Genomic DNA, 10,262 nt, shown 5'->3' with positions numbered 1-10,262 from the left:
GAGAGAGGGGGGGGAGGTCGTGGGGAACATAACTATAAAAAAACGTGGTCTGTCAAGCGTTTCTTTTTTGTGTTTTTCTCAAAATGCCAAAAACTGACATATCGTATTTTCTCATTTTCTCCTGGTGCCCTTTATGTGTCTGAGAGAGAGCGACAGACATCCCATCTGTTGGACACTCACACTTTGTTACATTCGGAACTTTTGATGGAAAATAAATTAACATTCTCAGTTGCTAAGAGAATGGGGGCAAAAAAGAGAAACCGGGGGTGGGAGAAGGTGGGGGAGGGGAGAGGAGGAAGGTGGTGGGAGGGGGGGATGCGAGGGACTGTACTGAGTGTGGTAGGGTCGTTCTCTTTAAGAACATGCATTTATTACTCTGAAGATTTCTTTTTTGTTAAGTTTATAAATTGCTGCTGAGAACCGTTTATGGCATGCCATATAAAACACACGTGGACAGAAACAGAGCACATCTACCCTTTTCCGACAACGTCGCCGGCTGTATATAAGAGGCGGACATCGTTCTGTGGAGCCATCATCTGTCAGCGAGCTGCAGTAACCACACCAGTCCAACAGTCCAACAGCCAGCCACCTATGTGTCCCTGTGTCAGTGACGTCATGAAGCTAGTCGCCGCCATCTTGCTGTGCCTGGCGGCATCCGCCCTGTGTGAGAAGAGAATCATCAACGGAGAAGCGGCAGAGCTGTACTCCCACCCGTACATCACCTCTCTCCAGAAGCTAGAGAGGAGCTTTTTCTTCTCTTATTGGAGGCACATCTGTGGAGGCTCTCTCATCCATGAGAAGTATGTACTCACCGCTGCCCACTGTCTCACCGGCCTTAAGCTGAGCGAACTCCGGGTGAAGCTTGGAGCGCTCAGACTGGACAGCGAAACCTCCTACGAGTCCGTGCGACGGGTGGTGAAGATAAGCATCCACGAGAACTACAAGGAGAATGACTTCGGAATACCCAACGACATCGCGATCCTCGAACTTGATACACCAGCCACTCTCAACAAGAATGTCCAGGTCGCTGAGATGGCCGCGGAAGGATCATCTTTCCTCAACACAGAATGCGTGCTGGCCGGCTGGGGGATGATCGGCACAGGCCAGGCAGCCCAAGAGGCCACAACCCTGAAGGAGGTAACCCTTGACCTTGACCATCAATGATTTATTTATAGAGGCACCAGCCATCCATGTCCAGGTGCTGTTTTAGCCTCTTTTTCCTGTCTGCGGATTAAAGAAGAAGAAGAAGAAGAAGAAGAAGAAGAAGAAGAAGAAGAAGAAGAAGAAGATGAAACACAGTCATAACAGAAATACCAAGAACAATAATACTAACAACAGCATTGATTTGAGTAAAATAAAGAAATACTATTAAAATAATACATGCAGTAATATTATTATAAATCAATATTTATTCTTCAGGTGAACATCACCAAGATCGACTCCCAGCGATGTAACGACTTGTGGGACGGAGCTGGAGTCACGGACAAACACATCTGTGTGCACGACGCCAGTCCTCCAGTCGGGGAGCGACCGAGCGCCTGTATGGGCGACAGTGGAGGACCCATGATGTGTGGACCACGACATAACATCTTGGCCGGCGTCACTTCCTGGGGGGAGCGCACTTGCAGCGGGAACTATCCCAGCGTCTACACCAGGGTCTCTGCCTATCTGGGTTGGATCAGATCGAAAGCCCCTGGCGTGTTTAAAAACTGATGTCTTTGGCGACATTGGGCGACAAAAGAAATGTCTGCCAATAAATTCAATCAATAATGATTTAAATCGCCATTGTTCTTCTTTTCTCTCGTGGCTGTTTTCTCGTTTGTTTTGTTACCATAGATTTACCGACGCTCACTCGGAACTAAATTCGGGGGTTCAAGCCTCCGCTCGGTCCGACGTTGTGTCCTTGGGAAAGGCACTTTACACGAATTCCCCTCTTGGCTCGGTCCTTTCGGAGACGGACGTTAAACTAGGAGGCCCCGCCTCTTAAATAACCTAATAGTGTTGATAGGGGCGTTAAACCTATACCATTTCACCATTTTTTTTCAGAACTAAATAATAATAATAATAGATAGCATTTGTATAGCGCAAATCCCTGCTCAACAGCAAACTCTATGCGCTTCACAATCTATACTATTACCCCAGCAGACCTGAGAGTATTCTGAAAGAAACTCAACTTCCTGGGAAGCATACAGTGCGAGCAGCCATTTATAGGCACTAAAACACTAACAAACTGACAAGATCTTTCGCTGTCTATGGCCGGGTACCCATTCCCACCTGAGTAAAGGGAGGAAAATTAGTGCAAAGTGTCTTTTCCAAGGACACAACGTCGGTCCTGCAGCTCGAACCCTCGATGTTGTAACCCTCTCAGCCCGGGTCTGTGTGCTGGAATGTTGTATCCCTCTCAGCCCTTGTCTGTGTGCTGGAATGTTGTATCCCTCTCGGCCCGGTTCTGTCTGCTGGGACGTTGTATCCCTCTCAGCCCTTGTCTGTCTGCTGGGATGTTGTATCCCTCTCAGCCCAGGTCTGCCTGCTGGGATGTTGTAACCCTCTCAGCCCGGGTCTCTCTGCTGGGATGTTGTATCCCTCTCAGCCCTTGTCTGTCTGCTGGGATGTTGTATCCCTCTCAGCCCTTGTCTGTGTGCTGGGATGTTGTATCCCTCTCAGCCCTTGTCTGTCTGCTGGGATGTTGTATCCCTCTCAGCCCTTGTCTGTCTGCTGGAATGTTGTATCCCTCTCGGCCCAGGTCTGTCTGCTGGGACGTTGTATCCCTCTCAGCCCTGGTCCTAACCTGAGAGGTAGTGCCGAAGCCTTCCTCCTAACTGACCTAAACGTCGGCGGGAAAAAAAGGAAATACTTGTGCAGTCAAAAATTGGTGGCGCAACTTCTCCTCAAATATCTCCTTTACGGTTGAATCAATGTCACCTGTACTTTGCACAGTAGTTTGTATTAATTTGTCTTAACTTAAACATATTTTTTCACAACAACTAATGATCCATTTTAAAACTTTTCTTCAAAAATTGGTATAAAATACTAGAAATCTCCATCACGCAGAAAATGGGATTGTTCACAGAGCTTCCCGCAGCTCGCCAATGACACATTTATTTTAGTGGGAAAACTTCTTACAAGAAATTATTTTTATAGTGAACACATTTTTTTTTTGCACAAAGGTTCCCTAAACCAATGATAGTACATAACAAGATGGGCCACTCAGCCAAAAAAGTGTCCGCAGGAAGTATGCTCTTTGCTTCAGATGGCGCTGCAGTCTGTCTTGAAGCTCTCTTTCGTTTTTCCAGAAGAAGAATAGGAATAGCTCCTCCTTGCGTGCGCAGATCGACTGCTGTTCATCAGCAGTTCGGGTACGTTCAGTGTGGAGTTTTAGTTTTTTAAAATTTTAATGACCTCTCGCCTTTCATTCTAAAGTCAAATTAAACAAAGAAAACCATCACCCTTTCCTCCGGAAGAGGTTTTTTGTCAGCGTAACCATTTTAAAAAAGCGTTCTTCCGAAATTTATCCCAAAACTTGTTAGTTTCACTTTGATTTTTAAAAACTCAAGTAGGGTAACTCTGTTCGCAAAGAGTGCGCTTTTGTGAAGAGGGCGCCACCAAATTTTGAGGACACTTTTTTAATTGGCTCAAAGAGAGAAGTGGCCCATCTTGTTATGTACTATCATTGCCTAAACACAGAATCTACGTTCAATAAGCACAATGTTGTGCTTAGAAGAAAAAAAACAGGCTTGTATTTAAAAGCGATTTTGCCCGAGCTGTAAACTTTTTAAAAATCTGTACAAACCATCGACTGGGATTTTTTATTAATATTTATCAAGGAATTTATTAGAAAACAGTTAACAGGAGTTTGAAAAAAATTTCACTTGTTAAGAGAAATTGATACAAGACAATGTGCCAAAAAATGGAGAGTCTGTGTTCGATAGTTAAGAAGATATTTGACAATAAGTTGCGTGATGCATTTTTGACCGCATTATAAGTGATCATGTGCTCATGTAAAGAGACTGTCAGGCGAGAGGGAGGCGCCGAAACCTGCCACCTGCCCCCACTGCCTTGTGAGTTAGTCCTTTTGGACAAAGGCTAGCGGAGTAAACGGTACAAAAATCCAGCAGAAGGCAAGGGGAAACCACTGCTGTATTCTTTCCCTAGAACATTATGGATCATAAATCACTTCAATAAATACAGATAAAGACGTAAAGGGGAGTTCTGAAAGAACTGCCTCGTCCGGTAGGGTCAGTCATGCACAGCAGGTGACACCAGATGGTCATCAAGTAGGGTCAGTCATGCACAGCAGGTGACACCAGATCGTCATCAAGTAGGGTCAGTCATGCACAGCAGGGGACACCAGATCGTCATCAAGTAGGGTCAGTCATGCACAGCAGGGGACACCAGATCGTCATCAAGTAGGGTCAGTCATGCACAGCAGGTGACACCAGATCGTCATCAAGTAGGGTCAGTCATGCACAGCAGGTGACACCAGATCGTCATCAAGTAGGGTCAGTCATGCACAGCAGGGGACACCAGATCGTCATCAAGTAGGGTCAGTCATGCACAGCAGGGGACACCAAATCGTCATCAAGTAGGGTCAGTCATGCACAGCAGGTGACCCCAGATCGTCATCAAGTAGGGTCAGTCATGCACAGCAGGTGACCCCAGATCGTCATCAAGTAGGGTCAGTCATGCACAGCAAGGGACACCAGATCGTCATCAAGATACTGCTCACAAAAGGAAAAATCAAACAAGAAGCATAGCAACCTGGAATGTGAGAACATTTCTAGAGAAAGGAAAACTGGACAACATCAAGAAAGAAATGAAGAGAATGAATGCTAACATCATGGGTGTATGTGAAGTACGATGGACAGGAGCTGGCAGAATATTGTCCGACAGATATAACATCATTTACTCAGGAGGCGACAAACATGAAAGAGGAGTAGCGGTCATCATGGACATGCCAACATCGAAGACACTTAAGGGGTACCTGACTATATCAGACAGAGTTATGCCTGTGAGACTAAAAGGATCACCATTCGATACAACCATCATCCAAGCGTATGCGCCAACCCCAGAAAGCACAGAAGAAGAAATAAAGAAGTTTTATGATGAAATAAACCAAGCAAAGACACATTGTAAATCACAAGATATTGTCATAGTCATGGGAGATTTTAATGCAAAAGTGGGAGCAACAAGACATGAAGACATAGTGGGTCCATATGGACTGGGAAACAGAAATGAAAGAGGAGAAAAACTGATATCATGGGCCATCCTGAATGACATGATTATTGGAAACACTTGGTTATGAACAACCACCAAGAAGATTATGGACCTGGAGGAGTCCTGGAGACAGCGCTCGCAACCAGATCGACTATATTATGATCAAGAAAAGATACAAAAACGGGATGCTAAATGTCAAAACGCGGCCAGGTGCAAATTGTTACAGTGACCATGTACCCGTAGTGGGAAAATTTAAAATCAGATTGAAAAACCCCCCACGCATGAGCAAGAACAAGAGTATGAAACTAAACATGGCATTACTCCAGTCAAACAAAGAAATGCAAGATAGATTCAGAATAACTGTACAGAACAAATTCCTGCCCTTAGAAGAAATACAAGACATACAACAACAATTGGAGCAGCTTAAAACATCTATAAATGAGGCTGCAAAACACGTCATACCAGAAAGGACAACAAAAGCAAAGAAGAAATGGATGACTGAAGAAATTCTTCATCTTATGGAGGAACGAAGAACAAACAAAAAAAACAGTTTGGAAAAATATGTGAATCTTCATAAAGAAATCAGACACAAATGTAATTTAGCAAAAGAGACCTGGTTAAAAGAAGAATGTGAAGAAATGGAAAATCCTTCCAATGCGAACTCAAAAGATCTACACAGAAAAATTAAAGAGGTGTGCCATACAAGAGCGCGTGGATCAACAGGATGCTTCAAATCAAAGGATAGGAATATCATCATGGACAAAGACAAGATACTAGAACGTTGGACAGAATATATCGGTGACCTGTACAATGACAAAAGAGATGAACAAAGAAGAGTGGAAAATAACAACGAGGGACCACCAATCATGAAAGAAGAAGTTATCAAGGCGCTACGAAAGATGAAGAATGGGAAAGCTGCAGGACCGGACAACATTACCACAGAGATGATTAAAGCTTTAGAGGACTTTGGAATCACTACGCTGACAAAACTTCTTAACATCATATATGCCACTGGACATATTCCATCAGACTTGTCAAAATCTATTTTCATAGCTTTATCAAAGAAACCTAATGCAAACGAATGTGAAACGCATCGAACCATCAGCCTCATGAGCCACATAACAAAAATATTACTCAGAATAATTATGATGAGAATACGAAATAAAATTCTCCCAGAAATAGCCCAAGAACAATGTGGATTTATTGAAGGCAAAGGCACTGTAAATGCCAAATATGTCATCAGAACAACAATAGAACGTGCCCTAGAAGTTCAGAAAGATCTTCATTTATGTTTTATAGACTACACCAAGGCATTCGACAAAGTTAGGCACGACAAGATCATCGACATGCTGGAAGTTCTTAACATTGACGGGAAAGACTAAAGGATTATCAAAAACATGTACTGGGATCAAACTGCTGCAATGAGAATAGAAAACGACATCAGCAAATACATACAGACTAAAAGAAGAGTCAGGCAAGGATGTGTACTTTCTCCAGACTTGTTCTCCCTGTATAGTGAAAATATCATGAGACATATAGAAAAAATGCCTGGTATCTCGATAGGGGGAACAAAATATAAACAAAGATATGCAGATGCCACGTCCTAATAGCAGAAGATGAAGAACACCTGCAGAATCTATTAAATGTCATCGTACAAGGGAGTGACAACATGGGCTTAAGCCTAAACATCAAGAAAACCGAAACGATGGTGATAAGCAGAAATACTCCAATCCCAACATGCAATATCAAAATCAATTATACCACCCTCAAGCAAGTACAACATTTTAAATATTTGGGGACCATTATATCATCAGATGGTAGATGTCACACAGAAATTAAAAGCCGCATTTGCCAAGCAAAAGCAACCTTCCACAAGATGAAACAGATACTAACAAACATCAATCTGTCACTGGAAACGAGGAAAAGAGTACTGAAAAGTTACATCGAGCCAATCCTATTATACGTGTGCGAAGCATGGACAATCAATAAACAGCTGGAAAGAACAATTGTAGCGACAGAGTTGTGGTTCATAAGACGCATGCTACGTATCCCATGGACAGCTAGAAAAACAAATGAAGAAGTCCTGGTTGAAGCAAATTATAGAAAACAGCTTATCACGAATATAAGAAAACGACAGGCAAATTTCTTCGGACACACAATGCGGAAAGAAGCATTAGAGAATATTGTAACAACAGGAAAGTTTGATGGAAAGAGAGGCAGAGGCAGACAGAGGGAAAAGATACTGGACAAGATGACAACATGGCTGGGAGCAGCAAGAACAACAGACACCATTGCTGCATCGAAAAACAGATGGAAGTGGAGGTCCATGATCGCCCACGCCAGTCGGCAAGGCACCGAATGATGATGATGATGATGATGATGATGATGATGATGATGATGATGATGATGATAAGTGATCTAAATGGTGTCGATGACGACTTTAAAAAATGAAATTGCATAGAATGATGTTTTCTTCACCGGTCAGTATTCAACTATGAGACAAGCTAGTGGATGCCCTCGTGGCCAAGCGGTTAATGTGTTCGCCTCTCATCCAATGGGTGCACGTTGCGCACGTTTAAGAACCCTTAGTGGTCTAAAATTGATAAGAGTAGGCTTCGACCGCCACCCAGGCAAAATTCAAACGTTTCTAAACACTGAAAATGTTTAATGTGTACCGCACGCTCAAGTTATGACCTTTTGCAGTTGCGAGCGCCCTAAAACACGTACCAATTTTTTTAAAGACAAAATGTTCCTAACAAAGCAACAATAGAAATAATCAAGGGGATTGTTGTCACAAGACTCTCCTTTCTATAACAATCAACTATTTTCGTTGTTTGACGCCCCCAAAGACGCTATAGACCAGCGTCTGTGGTGTAGCGGTTAGGAGGTTTGCTGTTGCACGCAGGAGACCCAAGTTCGATTCCCGAGTGGCCGGCGAGAAACATTTGTGAGGCGTGCTGACAAAGTGAGTTACTTCTCAGACTTGAGCCCTATGGACATAGACACGTCAAATTTATTGTCTGAGTTGATACAATGTATTTGTATGAAATGATAAAAGAAATGTTATGCTTGAAGAAAATGGCATCCGTTAATGATCTACAACTTTGACCCCTGTGCCGATTTTTGTCCCAAATCTCCATTCGTGGACTGCGAGAAGTAACTCATTTTGTCATTTGTCAGTATTCTTCACATAGTGTATCTAGTATCTCGATCTGTCTGTTGGGATAGCACAAAAGTAAACGAACAAAAAAAATAATAAATTTTAAAAAATAAGACAGAAAACAAATGGGCCTACCTTATACATTTTTAAAGCTTGCTGGCGATATCAAGGCTTATCAAAAGCAGACGTAAATACCATTTCTGGGTACATTTTGAACAATTTTAACACCAATCAGAAATACGCATTAAATTTGCACATTTTTCTAAATGACACATGTGTTTGAAATGTTCATACAAAGGAAATATAATTTTAAAAACAAACCAACCCAAAGGACACGCGTTCTAAAGTTGCAGATGTAGTAAACAAGATTTTGGTTTAAAGTGTTGTAAATAACCAAGTTGCAGATGTAGTAAACAAGATTTTGGTTTAAAGTGTTGTAAATAACCAAGTTGCAGATGTAGTAAACAAGATTTTGGTTTAAAGTGTTGTAAATAACCAAGTTGCAGATGTAGTAAACAAGATTTTGGTTTAAAGTGTTGTAAATAACCAAGTTGCAGATGTAGTAAACAAGATTTTGGTTTAAAGTGTTGTAAATAACCAAGTTGCAGATGTAGTAAACAAGATTTTGGTTTAAAGTGTTGTAAATAACCAAGTTGCAGATGTAGTAAACAAGATTTTGGTTTAAAGTGTTGTAAATAACCAAGTTGCAGATGTAGTAAACAAGATTTTGGTTTAAAGTGTTGTAAATAACCAAGTTACAGATGTAGTAAACAAGATTTTGGTTTAAAGTGTTGTAAATAACCAAGTTGCAGATGTAGTAAACAAGATTTTGGTTTAAAGTGTTGTAAATAACCAAGTTGCGTTTCTGTTTAAAACCAAAACAGACGGTGCCGAAGGAGTAGAACGCCTGCCCCCAACGGAGGGGGGGGGGTATAAACATGTTCTTATGTACAGTAGAATTGTAAATGAGCTGATTTTTCAATGTCTTGCTAATACTGTGCAGAAACAACAAAGGGGGAACTGCTGCCTTTTCTTTGATCATCCTTACTATAGTAATTTATTTCCCTCTACTTCTTTTTTATGTTTGTCTCTCTCTCTTGTGAACTGCTATTTCCGTGGTGCCTTGATAGTCGAAGCAGACTTTGTGCTGTTGAGGCTAGAGAGGTGAGCAGAGTAAGTCTGATTTCCCGTTTGGGATTTTCTGTTGACATCCACCCTTGGCGCTCATATGACCTTATGAAGTTGCGAGCGCCGTAAAACCTTACTAGTACTAAAACAAGACAGAACGGCTAGAAAAAGTGCCTTCACGGAGTCCCCTACCGGAGTCAGTGGTGTAGCGGTTAGGAGCTTTGCTGTTGCTCTCAGGAGATCCAAGTTCGATTCCCGAGTGGCTGGATAGAAACATAATAAATTGTATCGAGGTCTCGGTCTGTCTGCTGGGATGTTGTAGGCCCCCTGCTGTATCTCCCAGTCCTGGCTGGCCCTGACAGGCAGGCAGGGTCGGAAGCACGCCTTCTAAATGATCTAAATTGTGTCGATTGGGTCTTAAAATTACCTACAAAAAAAATAAAAGAAAAAAATCTTAGTGTAAATACGAGTTGAACAAATGTTGAGAACCAGTTCTGTGGGACAAAAGCGAGCGCAAACGTACTCACAGATGTGAGGAGGTGAACTCTAGAGCTTGTTCACTTTCCTCGGACCGCGGATAAATCAGGGGTAAATGGTCGCTTTTAAAAGCACAAAGGCCATATGAGACCTTGGAACATCACCTGTTCCACTGTACAGCCCTAAATAACATCAGAGCTACACTTCTCCCTCAGAGACCTAACATAGACAACACACTCTATGGAACATTACAGCAACTGCAGCAAACCTGCACTTATCACTA

The 10,262-nt window shown here is 42.3% G+C and overlaps 1 protein-coding gene and 1 long non-coding RNA gene across 2 annotated transcripts; one reads left to right on the top strand and one right to left on the bottom strand.

The window, feature by feature from the left end:
* Positions 1-426: 426 nt before the first annotated feature.
* On the top strand, positions 427-1,779 carry LOC101848568 (fibrinolytic enzyme, isozyme C-like). The gene is made up of 2 exons (XM_005091486.3): positions 427-1,137; positions 1,420-1,779. The coding sequence occupies exons 1-2, from the start codon at positions 427-429 to the stop codon at positions 1,711-1,713; spliced, it is 1,005 nt and encodes a 334-aa protein (XP_005091543.2). The 3' UTR covers positions 1,714-1,779.
* Positions 1,780-4,114: 2,335 nt separating this feature from the next.
* LOC118479157 lies at positions 4,115-7,144 on the bottom strand. Its single transcript, XR_004859507.1, has 2 exons — positions 7,108-7,144; positions 4,115-4,718 (listed from the first exon to the last, which is right to left on the bottom strand). It is a non-coding gene; the product is annotated as an uncharacterized LOC118479157 (long non-coding RNA).
* Between the last annotated feature and the right edge of the window lie 3,118 nt (positions 7,145-10,262).

Source organism: Aplysia californica, unplaced genomic scaffold (assembly GCF_000002075.1).
Source record: "Aplysia californica isolate F4 #8 unplaced genomic scaffold, AplCal3.0 scaffold00030, whole genome shotgun sequence".
NCBI classification, from domain to species: domain Eukaryota; kingdom Metazoa; phylum Mollusca; class Gastropoda; order Aplysiida; family Aplysiidae; genus Aplysia; species Aplysia californica.
The sequence above is the reverse complement of the archived record's forward strand: the minus strand, read 5'-3'. Positions and strand labels throughout refer to the sequence as shown.